Raw genomic sequence first — 14,978 nt, 5'->3', positions numbered from 1 at the left:
AGCAACTGTTGTAATCGATTTGAATGTTTTGGCTGAAGACACTCTTTATGAATCTGTTCTGCGTTTCCTAAAGTAAAATAGGGTGTGTTGTAAATAACTAAACAGGCGGGGTCAGAGGGAGACGGGGTTGTGCGTAACAAGTCAAGTGCAACATAAGTTTGTTGGTAAAATGGGGAGCCAAAGGGTTGAGACAGGAAACGGGCTAAAACCGAAGGTGTTGTGAGCAGACCCGTGCCACCATGCCGCAGAGAAAGTTCTGGAAGTTTTATCCTCTTGTGGGCCAGAGGGTCATCCTTGCTGTTCATTTTGGCATGGAAGGCATCTCCGTGGGTGTGTCCAGAGGAGAGAGACAGAGAGGAGTGTTGAAGGTGAGGAGGTCACCTTTTTTTTTTTTAAATGGGCAGCTGGAAGGTGATGTCCACCTGAGCTTCCTTCGCCAACGACACGATTCAGAAAGCCTCACGACCTGCACAGAGAGACTCGTTAGAGACAACGGCACCGTTTCATATCTGCAACAACAAAAATTTACTGCACATTCTTTGTCAAACGATACTGGTCCCATTTTTCATTCCACCTGCAAGTCCTGCACTTCTATGGAAACAGCACACTATGAGTACTCAACACAGTGTAACAGTTATGATGCAATAAATCAAAGAACAAAACACACACTGAATTTCTGTAATATCTCTGATCTATCCATCCTCTTGTATCTTCTGCCCAGTCTGCAGATCAGTCAAACGTTTGCTCAGTTTTTATCATGTGATTACTGCAACAAAATCAATAAAAGATCCAGCTGACCCGAGGATTAGTATTAGAATTTTTTTTATAGGCCCTGGATAACGCAAATGGTTTCTTTTGATGTAACTTTAATTTTTAAAGTAAAATACTGTGATTTGGTATTAATATATTATGTTGATAATGCTGATTGAGTGTTTGTTTGTCACTTTGCATTTTAAGCCTAGATTTCCTGATGGAATAGTTTGTGGACGTGTTTAGTTCATGGACCATCTGAAAAGTAGAGAAGCTTGAATCTTCAACTGGACTGGGTTGCTTGACGCGAGGATTTTATTGTGCTCTAGTTAGCACCCTCCTAAATGATAGGGTCGCTGTCCCTCCTAACGATGGGACTGACGCCTCTCCTGACGGCTCTCCTGATGATGTGAATGACTCATTACCATGAACAAAAGACTGAAACTGCTTTGACCTGAGCACCCCATTGTAAACAGGGGACAAAGCATGTCTCAGACCCCCTCCCCGGTTAAGGCTGTGTTTCAGCTGTTTCACATACAATGCCTTCTTCAACCGTCTCTCAAACCATTTCTTCTCTCTGGCTAAGATTTTAACTTCCTCAGGAAGTTAAAATCTTACAATGGGTACTCAGGTCAAAGCAGTTTCAGTCTTTTGTTCATGGTAATGAGTCATTCACGTCATCATGAGAGCTGTCAGGAGAGGCGTCAGTCCCATTGTTAGGAGGGACAGCGACCCTATCATTAGGAGGTGCTAACTAGAGCACAATAGGTGCTAATAAAGCAATTGTTTAGTCACTAGCCAATAGCAGTCTGCCTCTCGGTAGGAGGGGTCTGGTAGGTTTAAAACGCCAGCTTTTGTGGATTCTGTTTGTTCTTCTCTACAAGGATCAGACAGAAGTCAGACTACCAGAGCAAGAATTTTAGCTGAGGAAGCTTCTGCAATTTGAAGCGAAACGTCCTCGCGTCAAGCAACCCAGTCCAGTTGAAGATTCAAGTTTCTCTACTATGGAAACCACCTGGACAACTGAGAGCCTTGACAGAGACCATCTGAAAAGTACAAACTTCCATAATTTCCATTTTAAGGTTCCGGTAACAAAAAATGGTGAAGCAGTGGTGATGTTTTTTAAAAGGCACACCTTTCAAAACTGGCCAGCAGGTTGTGGGGTTTAAAGGTTTGAGAAATGTTAAACCTCAGAGTTCAGTATTAACCTACGTCAGTAGTTTTTGTTTGAAGAAATTCCTTTTTGAAAAATTAGTTTAGTAAGTTTATCCATCATAACTGGGAAGCTGTACAAAAAGTTAGAAATCTGCACTGTGCTGAAAAATGACAACAAGACAACATGTAGAACCTACTTTTGATTAATTGTTGACCTGTTACTCTCGTATAACGACTTGCATAAACACAATTATTACAGATTATTTTTCTAATGTAATGTTTTTTTTTAATCAAACCCTGCAACCATCTCAGAAGACAGATCTCTTCAGTTGGTTTAATGCATGTATGGTATACACTAAATATCCATTAATTATTTTAATATTATCAGCAATGATATATTTGCATTTAATCATACAATGCAAAAATAAGTTAATACTTAACTACGCTTTGCAACGAGGAAAAAAAGGTAAAAGGTGAACAGACCACTCAGAGGTTTGATTATTAACAACGTTTAAATACGAATAAGGATGTAAAAAATTGGACTTGTATCTGAAGATGGACTTCACTTTGACAAAACAAATATTCATAAATTCAAAAAAAAACAAAACAACTTTGCATCTTTTATTCTTCAATCATCATGTGGAATAAGTACTGTATTTTCTGGAGCATAAGTCGTGAGGTGAGGTTTTTTTTTAACTCGATTTTGGAGGTCCTGCAACTTATACTCAGGTGCAACAGATATGAAATGTAATTGAACTTTACTGAGATTTGGTTTCCAGTTGCATCCATAAACTCATGTCATGTCTCATCACCGGTGATTACAGTGTTCAGGAAGTTGGGGTCACCGTCTGTGCATCCAGCATGTACTGTGAGACTTACGGACGCAGTTGTTTCTGCTGTGCTGTTAGTAGCTTTGGCGCAGATTTCGCCCACGCTCTTCGCACATTCAAATCCTCCATCAAAATGGAACGTACCGAACCAGTGTTTATCCCCACCTTGTCCACAAGTTCTCGGATCGGTGACACGTTAGTCATCCAAGACCAAAGTCCGTATTCTGTCATCACTTGGTCATTTCCGGCTTGTGGATGGCCCTACCGCAACGTGCGTTGCTCTCCACTGATGTACGTTCATTTTTGAAGTGCTTATATCCCTCTTTTATTTGTGTTACATTCATGGCATCATCACCAAAGCTTGCTGAATATTGAGAATGGTTTGTGTTTGGGTATCACTAAGGTTTTGGCTAAATTTGATGCAATACCTTTGCTCAAGTCATTCCTTCATTGGTAGTAAGTGAGAAGCTGACAGATGCTGAGTACATGTTCACTCTAAGACTGAGTACTAGTGACGGATGCGCTCTGTAGGCAGGAAAAAAAAATTTCACACATGGCACAGGAAGTGTCCCTACATGTCCCCATCAAACGACAACTTACGTGATTCATTTGTTCCTACTGCATAAAATAGATAGGAAAACCTTTGAATGCATCTTGCATACAGAAAAATGGTAAATTTTGTTATTCATAATAATTAAACTCAGATTGTACTTTCAAAGGTATCAAAGCACTAAACTAAATAAACTCTAAATAATAAAATAATGATGCCAAAAATAAAAAGTACACAACAATAAAGCACAAAAATCCCAAATTAGAGAGTTGATAAAACACAAAAGCCTCTGGTTCTATGTATATCCGGATCAACAGATGAAAAAGAGAAGAATATCCAGAAAGAAAGATCAGGAAGCAAGTAAGAGATGGAGGTGAAGTGCTGGAGGGAGGAGATGAATTAAACAGATAAAACGCTCCAGCAGCAACACCAGCACGAGACGATTAAGTCTAGATAACATTTTGGGAAACGACCGAGGTCAGCGTCCTGGTTCTGAATTCTGTCCACAGAGCGGCCCGAACCAGATCCCGCTGCAACCAGGGGCAAAGAAATCATGAAGGAAAGCCTTCACATACAATACACACAACAAAAAAAGAAAAAAGAAAATCATACTAAACCACAAACCTGGCAACGTGACGCGCAATCAGAAATGACATGCGGATCCAAACACAGGAAGTAAGTGGGTCACAGACGCAGGCAGAGGAGTGAGACAAAAGCAATTCACCCAGCAGTCAGAATTTTAAAACCCTTGATGTGGAGGAGCTTGTGCTCACATCTGTATCGGTTTGAAGGAACGAGACAAAAGCAGATTCATTCGTCTCTGCTCCAATGAAAAGCAACCAAGATAGCGCTCATTAACGGGAAAACCAACAAACTAACAAATTAAACATGGATGAAGCCACAAATAAAACCACTGAGGGGAGGTGTTGTGATCACATCCCACGCTGTTTCAGCTGTGCATGTTGTGTGTGATTGTGCTGACTTTGTTGTGTTACCATTTTCGCCGCTTCATCCAGGTCATCACAGCCAGGATTTTCAGCGGACTGGCAGCAATCAGCGCTTTGGCATCGTCCACTCTCGTCCCTGATTTCAACAAATAAACAAATATCACAATAAAAAAAGACTTACTAAAAAAAGAGGCCTCCCAAAATGTTTTGTTCTAAATTAATGGAAACTGTCCATCAAGTCTGACTGAATTTGCCGTTTGCATTTGAAGCATCAGCGTGTATTTCAGATGACCTCAGATTTGACCTTTAACATGACCTTTAATATGACCTGTACTGTGAAAGAATGGACCAGTGACTGCAATCACTAAGACATCACCTCGGACAGACAGACAGAGACAAAAAGAGGGAGAGACAGACAGAGAGACATAGGCAGAAAGAAAGACAAAGATACAGAGACCAAGACAAATGGACAGAGAGAGACAAAGAGACAGGAAGAGAAACAGGCAGACAAAGAAACAGAGACAAACAGAAAGAGACAGACAAACAGACAATGGCAAAAGGACAGAGTGACAGGCAGACAATGATACAGAGTGAGACAAATGGACAGAGACGCAAAGACACACAGACAGAGTCTAACGCAGAAAAACAGAAAAAGAGACAGACAGCAGGCAGAGAAACAGACAAAGGGACAGAGAAAGACAAAGGGACAGAGACAGAGCGTCTCTTTCGGCTTGGTGGTGAGGCTGATGAATGAGACTAAAATTCATTTCTTTGACAAATCCGGGCTTTTGGGAAGTCAAATCAGTGCACCGTTGTGATAAATTATGGATCATTTTCTCAGCTTGCTTTATTATTTCGTCATAATTACAATGGAAACAGGCAGCAAGAAAACAACATAAAACATCTGTCAACATTCTGTCAAACACAAAGTAAATTCCAGTGAGTCAGGTTCTTGCAGGGACTAAACACTGGACCCTGGATCTAAACAGAGACCCAAATCTGGCAGATTATTGGCCTTTGGAGGACATATAAAAGTACTGAAAGGTGGGTCGTGCATGGTGTTCTGTCCAGGGTGGACCCCGCCCAATGACAGATGAGACAAGCTGTAGTATCACTTTTTACCAAAACTGGAGCAACTTAACTTTTGACCTGGTACAAACTGTAACTGACCTGTGTCACCCATTTTTTTTTCCCAGTTTTTACCTCATAAGTCTAAAACATTCCATCGTAGATTTTCCAAACTATACCTTTTAGGAATCTTTATGATCAGAAAAAAAACGGAGGTATATGTTTCAATATGATCACAGCATTTTTAAATTTTGACCCCTCCAATGACCTGGCCACCCTGGATTTTGTGTAGGTCATGTTGTGCTTAGGGTGTGTAGTCCCTTAAGTGTTACAGATTAGGTTACAATGGCTTCTGGATCACAAACTAACAGAAAACATTTCAAGACAAAATATAAATCCTGCCCCATAGGACAGCGAGACATACTCCTCGTAGGTCTTAAAAAAAAGAAAAAAAAAAAAAAGAAAAAAGAAAAAGTGTGATTAAAATTAACCACCCTCTGGTTTGTGTGCACGTTATCCTGGTCGACAGCATTTAGCCTGATGGGTGTGGCCTCTTCACGTCCACACACAAGGCCTCGGTGAAGGCTTTAAGAAGGGTAATGATGTCATCTGTGACCCTGACAGGTAGACACATCAGCTGAACGCTTATGATGGTTGTACACGGCGCAGTCCAACGTCATCAACAAATCACAAATTACGCCGCGGTCAGATCCATTTAAGAATTTAAGGAAGAAGCCTGGAGCCGATGTCACCAACCAAACGGTCCACCTCTAAAAATCGGGCCGTCCTGCCTTCACTGCACAAGCATCATCAGCCGCAGTTCACAGATTATCACCTCGTTTCATAGAGTTAAATCATAGAATTAAAATAGCAAATCATAAAGTAACAACCTCCTTTGAACATAAAAATGAAAATATACAATATTTAGTAAACTATATATATTACTTGGCAAATATCATATACACAAAGCTAAATTCAGTCACTCTAAACCCCTTCTCAAAGTATGGATAATTGAAATCAACATGTACCTTAAAACTTTAAATAACATACCAAACAAAAAAGCAATAAAGACAATAAACCTAGTAAAGACCTACAGTTTACAATAAACCCTCTCGTACTCCTCGGGTCAGTCTTTGTCCATGCTGATGTCGGTGTTGTATAATATGTCTCTTGTTATGTTAACTGTTTGTAATGATGCCCATTTGTTAGCCACGTTGTATGTAGTTATATCGCTTGTCTGTCTGTACCTCTTATTATGCTTTTTCTCTCTTGTCTATATGGGGAAGGAAAAAAAAAACAGTGCAGAGTAGGAATACATTATCAACCTTTCATACTGTTTAGTAAATTCAATATTCATAAGTGCGAGAGTATTGGAAAGGAGTCCAAATTTACACAGACTTCTGACTGAATTTGAACAATATAAGCAGTATTAAGTGTATTGACTCTCCCAATGTCATAAATTGTCAATCACTATAAGGAATCCCCTTACTTTTGTATTGCCCAATTTTATTTATTTATTTCCTTTTGTATCACTTTCCATTATAATTGTGTGGCCTTGTTTTTTGCTCATTTACTGTTTGTTATTGTATTTTTGAAATAAAGATTTGAGGAAAAAAAACTTGTTTCTGCTTCAAACTGCCTCCAGTCATCATCTATCTCAGAGACAGATATATGAAGCTTTTGTACAACAATCATTTCCACATGAATTTAGCATTATTTCATTATAAAAGACGGAGGAAGCAATCAGAGCGCCGCGGCTACAGGAGCTGCTAGCTGCTGCATTCGCAAAACGTCACAGAGAATCGCCTCGTTTCTGCTTAAAACGGCCTTGTTTCTGCTTAAAACTGACTTTAGAATGATTTAAGAAGTTCTACCTTGTCATCTGATGGTTAATAATCATATTAATCCATTTGATTGTTTTGGGTGAAGAGACTCCGTCTCAGACAAGCTGTTGAGGTCCAAAATTATGCATGTGCAGTGAAGGGAGGGTGGACCATTCGGTCTGCGACACCGGTGACACCGCAGACCAAACGGTCCACCCCTAGAAATCAGTCCGCCTTTTGCATCTGCGCATGCGTCATTTCGGACCACAGCAGCACGTCTGAGACAGAATCTCTTCATCCAAAGCGATCAAATGGATTAATGGATTATTAACCACCAGATGATAAAGGCAAAACCTCTTAAATCATTCTATAGTCAGTTTTAAGCAGAAACAAGGCTGTTTTAAGCAGAAACTCTGGGAAATTCCGTGACGCTGTGAAATATCCGACGAGCAGTGAATGCATCAGCTAGCAGCTCGTTTAGCCGCAGCACTCTGATTGCTTCGGCTGCCTTTTATTATGAAACAATGCTGAATTTATGTGGAAATGATTGTTGTACAAAGCTTCAGATATCTATCACTGAGATAGATGATGAATGGAGGCAGTTTAAAGCAGAAACGAGGTGTTAAATCGTGAATAGCGTCATGAACTGCATCATCAGGGGGGACCAATTCGGTCGGCGACACCGGTCTGGAAGCCGAGACGCCTTCTTATGTTTTCTTCTCGACATTTTGACACCAGTCTGTGTGTAAATAATCATTTATATGAATAATAATCCCAAGTTTACTCATCTTCGTGTTTACAGGAGCCAGACTTTGAAGTGAGAAGCATCAAAGGGAAGAAGCAGCAGTTCGCTCTCAGCGCTACCAGCTGTCTGGAACACACACTCATCCCAAAAGACTGGAGATGGAAGGATCTCTCTCATTCTGTGTTTTCATTGCCGTGTTAAGAGGCTGATGGCTTAAAATAACTGGCAGATTACACCAGGTGAACCTGTTTGAAACATCAAACGCTTGTAATTCAGAGGAGTTAGGGTTCGCGGCAGGACTGTGTTTACCGTATAAACTGTGCGCAGCTTTAAGCTTTTTTTATAGTGCTGTTAGGACGTCAAGCACTCTTCCATTAAACATCAAGACGCCAAAAGCAAAAGGAGATTTTTTTTTTTTTTAAGGTCACACCAGGGTGCAGATGCAGAGAAGGTTCTGATTTTCTGTCTGCGTGATTCTCTGGAAGAACTTTTACATGACATGTTGTGAAGAGATATTGAGGGAACTTTTATTCTGGCTGCTCCATTTTTAGATCCACAAGAAATCTGACACAAGTTTTATGCTGGATGCCAATCCGGATGTAAAGAGGCTGTTTTGGACCGGGAACCTTCCTGTGTGCACCTCTGCTGTTTGTAATCATAAAAAAAAAATCCAATAAATTTGAGTGATTCTTGAGTGATTTCTTTATCAAAGTGAGATATGGTGCTTTAATTTACTTTTATAAATAACTTCAAAAAACCTAATCTATGTATTTTCATATAAACCTGAGGACCACTGATTAGTATGGATGTACAGTAGTGTTCAGAATAATAGTAGTGCTATGTGACTAAAAAGATTAATCCAGGTTTTGAGTATATTTCTTTTGTTACATGGGAAACAAGGTACCAGTAGATTCAGTAGATTCTCACAAATCCAACAAGACCAAGCATTCATGATATGCACACTCTTAAGGCTATGAGATTGGGCTATTAGTAAAAAAAAAGTAGAAAAGGGGGTGTTCACAATAATAGTAGCATCTGCTGTTGACGCTACAAACTCAAAACTATTATGTTCAAACTGCTTTTTTAGCAATCCTGTGAATCACTAAACTAGTATTTAGTTGTATAACCACAGTTTTTCATGATTTCTTCACATCTGCGAGGCATGGAGTCAACCAACTTGTGGCACCTTTCAGCTGTTATTCCACTCCAAGATTCTTTAACAACATTCCACAATTCATTCACATTTCTTGGTTTTGTGACAAAAGTGACAAGTGACAAAGTTTTTATTCGGCACACAAAATATTCAAATAGAAAAAAATGAACAATTCCACAAACAAACAGACAAAACTAGTGAGTCCGAAAGAGTGTGGGCTGAAGCAAAGCTTATTAGCGCCCACCTCCGCTAGTACAAGTCCAACAATTCTAATCAGTCATATTTACATAAATACAAATTCACTACTACATGTCGACACACAGACATACACATCAATATACTATTCACTTATAATTATATTTATATACCAGATCACAAGAAAGTCGAATCAAGGCACTTTACGCCAGTAAGGACTAACCTTACCAACCCCCAGAGCAAGCACTAGGCAACTGTGTGAGGAAAAACTCCCTATAAGGAAGAAACCTCAAGCAGACCAGGCTCTTGGGGGTGACCCTCTGCTTGGGCTGTGCCATATATACCTATATACATATGTATATACTTTACAAACATAAATATATACATGTATATACATACATATACACAGTCACTTATATACATATACACCTACCCATATCTATTATCTACATACGCATATACATACCCACACATTCAAATATACATAAGTCCCACTTATAAATTGAACATTCCCTATAAATCAAATTATATTTGCTTCTTATGATACTTAGACATGATGTTCTTTTGAGTAGAGTACTTTTTTTGCTTCAGAAACAGCTTTTTGATATCACCCCACAAGTTCTCAATTGGATTTAGGTCCGCGGATTGGGCAGGCCACTCCAAAACATTAATTTTGTTGGTTTGGAACCAAGATTTCGCTCATTTACTAGTGTGCTTGGGGTCATTGTCTTGTTGAAACACCCATTTCAAGGGCATGTCCTCTTCAGCATAAGGCAACATGACCTCTTCAAGTATTTTGACATATCCAAACTGATCCATGATACCTGGTATGTGATATATAGGCCCAACACCATAGTAGGAGAAACATGCCCATATCATGATGCTTGCACCACCATGCTTCACTGTCTTCACTGTGAACTGTGGCTTGAATTCAGAGTTTGGGGGTCGTCTCACAAACTGTCTGCAGCCCTTGGACCCAAAAACAACAATTTTACTCTCATCAGTCCACAAAATATTCCTCGATTTCTCTTTAGGCCAGTTGATGTTCTTTGGCAAATTGTAACCTCTTCTGCACGTCTTTTATTTAACAGAGGGACTTTGGGGGGGATTCTTGCAAATAAATTAGCTTCACACAGGCGTCTTCTAACTGTCACAGCACTTACAGGTAACTCCAGACTGTCTTTGATCATCCTGGAGCTGATCAATGGGTGAGCCTTTGCCATTCTGGTTGTTATTCTATCCATTTTGATGGCTGTTTTCCGTTTTCTTCCACGCATCTGTTTTTTTTTTTTTTTTGTCCATTTTAAAGCATTGGAGATCATTGTAGATGAACAGCCAATAATGTTTGCACGTGTGTTTAAGTTTTCCCCTCTCCAATCAACTTTTTAATCAAACTACGCTGTTCTTCTGAACAATGTCTTGAACGTCCCATTTTCCTCAGGCTTTCAAAGAGAAAAGCATGTTCAACAGGTGCTGGCTTCATCCTTAAATAGGGGACACCTGATTCACACCTGTTTTTCCACAAAATTGACGAACTCACTGACTGAATGCCACACTACTATTATGTGAACACCCCTTTTCTACTTTTTTTTTTAGTAATAGCCCAATTTCATAGCCTTAAGAGTGTGCATATCATGAATGCTTGGTCTTGTTGGATTTGTGAGAATCTGCTGAATCAACTGGTACCTTGTTTCCCATGTAACAATAAGAAATATACTCAAAACCTGGATTAATCTTTTTAGTCATATAGCACTACTATTATTTTGAACACTACTGTAGATTTCACAGACTGAAAAATGTTTCTGGAGAGCTGTGGAAATGCAACAACATAGAGACACGTAGACAGAGTAAGAGGTAGGCAGAGATAAAGACAGCAAATGAAACAGATAGATACAGAGAGAGATAACAGCAAATTAACAGAGATAGAAGATAGATATTGATACTGAGATCATCACAGATCATGATGGAGATAGAAACTGACAGTGATAGAGACAGAGTAAGAAAAAGGTAGAGAAAAAGAGATTGTTGTGTGGGCTGCTGAAGAGGAGGTACTGCTGGCCCACCACCACCAGAGGGCACCCTGCCTGGAGTGCGGGCTCCAGGCACCAGAGGGCGCTGCCGCCTCACAGGAGCAGCCGGGGTGACAGCTGACACTCATCACCTGTGACAGCTGTCACCACTCATCTGATCTGCATCGGTATATCAGCAAGACGTCATCTCCACCTCTTTGCCGAGATATCGTTCTACCTGAAAGGTAATATCCTCAGCCTGACTGCTTGATAGAAAGCCTTTTTTTGTGATTTTTGTGAGTGATAACAGACTTTTTCTCCAACGAGAGGTGGAGGTAGCTTCCCTGCCGTGCAGATTGCTGGGTGCAGACGCACCCACGTTTAATTGTGTTTTTGTTCCTCGCCAGCAGTACCAGGTCCGACACGCGGAGGTAGTGGCCACCTGGGAGTTTGGGACTTGGCGGCTCCAGTATTCCCGGGGTCTGGTGGCGGAGGAAATCGTGTGGTTCCGGTTCTGCTTTGGACAGGTGTCTCCTATCTTCGAGCCTGCCCACACGACACCTTGTAATTTGACCTTTGATCTATTGTGGAATCTGTTTGTTTGTTGTGCACGTTCGCAACAGTAAAGTGTTGTTATTTGACCTATTCTATTGTCCGTTCATTTGCGCCCCTGTTGTGGGTCCGTGTACTTACACTTTCCCAACAGAGATAATGACATGAAAAACAGACAGCGAGAGACAGAGAGTAAAATATACGTAAACATGAAGACAGCAATTGCGATACAGATGTAGAGATATCGGGTGTTCCAAAAAATATACAACATTTAAAACTCGGTTTGACCCTTAAATGCTACAAACGTAGTAACTTATATTTCTTTTTTACTTGCAGAGACTCTGAAGGTTATGTTGATGCCAAGCATTGATCCATTAAAGGAAAACATCTGCCGAGAAATCCGAAACATTCCTCAGGACACTTTCCCCAACGCGTTTGCAGGCCATAATTGCCAACGCTGGGCCTACACTGAACATGTTGTATAAGAGACTGACAATATGCAGGGCAAATATTGACATTGGTCTGAAAAACTTCAACCTTTCAGCTTTCTATCCACCCATAAATTTATTTCCTAGACATATGCTTTGACCATTTTCTTTAATGATAAAATGTTGCATATTTTTTTTGGGACACCCGATTATTGAGACAGACAGTGACAGAGTCAGAGATATAGCAAGAGTTATAAGAAGAGAGAAAGACAGCGATTGAGACAGAGACAGACAAATCTTGAGACAGACGGTGATATACACAGATGGACCAAGAGCTAGATAGAGATACAGATAGTGATCTACAAATATAACAGACACCAAGTCAGCCCACTTCTATTTTATTTGGGTTTTAGTGATCATTGATGTCTAATTGTGTGCATTATTTTTATTACATGGACTGACAGTCCTGTTGATAATCGAGAGTCACCCTAAAGACTTTCTTTCGTCTCTTTCTTCCAACCTGTGCAATATCAGAAATAAGTGTTTTCATTTCAACATGTAATTTGCATTTAACACGTTTTATAAATCATATATGTGTGTATATCTACGGATATATCATAACAAAACTCTGTCTCTATCAGCTCAACCTTTATATTTTAACACAAAGTATAAAAGGCTCGAGATCAATATATCTATAGCCTCTTTTTTTAAGTTATATTTTTCTGTTTGGGGAATTTGGAAAAAAGTATAAGGCAGTCCTGTTCCAAACATGATGATTTATTTTATTGCTCCAAGTAGTCGGAACCTCAAGATGACAAACTAGTTTTAACAGGTTTAAAATGGAGCCATTTATAAACATCATCGTAAATTATTTCAGTTCTACTTTGTCACACTCGGAGTTTCAGCTGCCAAAATAATTTGTGACATTCAATAGAAATTGTAAGGGAGAGCTGTGTGTGTGTGGTTGTGTGTACCTTGTAACCGCACTACGATGGGGATCTTGAGGTCCAGGTCTCTTACAGCCATGATGATGCCCTGGGCGATGACATCACACCGCATAATGCCTCCAAAGATGTTGACCAGGATGGCCTGGACCTGAGGACCAATAGTGTGAGAAGTGTGATTAAAAACCAAAGATTCCAAAAGTGTCAGACACAGTCACCCTCCTCCCGTCCTGCAGCCATACAAGTGTCTCTGCACACAAACATAACTGCGCCTGATTATTTGCACCATCCACTAATCTCTCCTCTATGAGCAACTGTTCATTCCAAATGTCAGAAAATAAGGCCATCTTAATTTCCCATAATCCTTTGGTATTTCTACACAACAGTCCAAAACACAAATATCCAAGTTACATGAAATAAAACACAAAGCCGCCAAATCCCCTCAGTGTAGATGCCGCAAGAGGAGAATACATAAATTACAGCCTCTGCTGTAAATGTCTGTTCTTACCTTCCGGTCAGAAGTGATGAGTTTAAACGCCTCTGTCACCTGTAGTGCTGTGGCTCCTCCTCCGACATCCAGGAAGTTTGCTGGCGTGCCACCGTGGAGTTTGATGATGTCCATGGTGGCCATGGCCAGACCGGCTCCATTTACTGGAAAACCCAAACAATCATAAAAAATTTTCTATTAAATCCACTGGTCAGTCCACACAGCCTAGTTTCAAGGATTCAGGCTTTCTTAGTTGTTACCTTGCCTCCCTTTGTGTGTTTATAATTGTGACAGCAAACCAAACTGCTTCCATTAAAGACAAAGTCAGGATGAAGCCTCCAGACTCCAAATTTAATGAAACCAGAAAAAAGATGCAAATCATGTACAAGCACTGAAATATCATTTAATGTGCATTAAATAAATCTTGCAAAGTTGCACTGTGAAGGTTGTAACTTGCTAGTGTAATTTCTCCTGGTTCTTTATGTAATATACTGCCCCTTACAAAGGACCATATCAATATTTCCTCAGTTTGAATTTATTGAAAGTCACATTGAAATCAGGCCCAGGTCCTCACAGACGGGCTTCATCTTGTGAAGGGACCACGAACATGGCTGAGACAACACCTTTATACAAAACAATGTGGACATTACAGTGGGTGCGTTTTAGCCACACAATCCTAATCTTACTGGCTCTGACAGACAGGGGGAGCCCCCCTTTATCTGAAACTTACGCATACGTGATGGAAGTGAAACTTAACTCTTATGTTGAACCAGTTCCCAGACACTTCCAACAGATAACAAAGCAAATACTTGATAACTAACAATAAAAAGGAATTAGCACAGATATTATCTAACACTAGAGAGCTATGTTTATGAATGTTAGCATAGCACCATTAGCATATTTAGGTAGCAGCATGTTTGCATCCAAACACAAAATGAAACTAGAAGCACTCAGAGAGTGCAAACCTCCGCCAAGGCCGTGGGGTCACTGACGCCATAACATCTACACACCGTGGAATCTGTAGAAGAATTTTTAGGTCCATATTTGAACTGTGATGAACTATCAAGTGTCCTGATCCGAACTGTATGTCCTCTGGTTGAACTAGCAGGTGTTCAACCCAAAAAAAGGGCTCTATTAGTCATTTAGTCTGTCAGGGGCTTTCCAAGGCCTTTTAGGTGCTTTCCCGCAGGCCACGTGCAGGGGCCTCAGGCCAGCTGCACGTGTGGCTGAGGCCACGTGCGGAGGGGGCCTCAGGCCAGCTGCACCTGTGGCTGAAGGTCTTTTAAAAAAATCAGTTGTAAATCCTTCATGTTTTAATGGGAGCGTTTGTCACATTGAAATA

General features: G+C 40.3%; 1 protein-coding gene across 1 annotated transcript; it reads right to left on the bottom strand.

The window, feature by feature from the left end:
- Positions 1 to 382: 382 nt before the first annotated feature.
- Positions 383 to 13,808, bottom strand: LOC117525120 (succinate--CoA ligase [ADP-forming] subunit beta, mitochondrial-like). The gene is made up of 4 exons (XM_034186958.1): positions 13,658 to 13,808; positions 13,180 to 13,300; positions 4,281 to 4,368; positions 383 to 466 (listed from the first exon to the last, which is right to left on the bottom strand). Exons 1-4 carry the CDS (start codon positions 13,778 to 13,780, stop codon positions 460 to 462), a joined length of 339 nt encoding a protein of 112 aa, XP_034042849.1. The 5' UTR covers positions 13,781 to 13,808; the 3' UTR covers positions 383 to 459.
- Between the last annotated feature and the right edge of the window lie 1,170 nt (positions 13,809 to 14,978).

The sequence above is a fragment of the Thalassophryne amazonica genome, chromosome 14 (genome assembly GCF_902500255.1).
Source record: "Thalassophryne amazonica chromosome 14, fThaAma1.1, whole genome shotgun sequence".
NCBI classification, from domain to species: domain Eukaryota; kingdom Metazoa; phylum Chordata; class Actinopteri; order Batrachoidiformes; family Batrachoididae; genus Thalassophryne; species Thalassophryne amazonica.
Note: the sequence above shows the minus strand (reverse complement) of the source record. Positions and strands in the feature narration are given on the sequence as shown.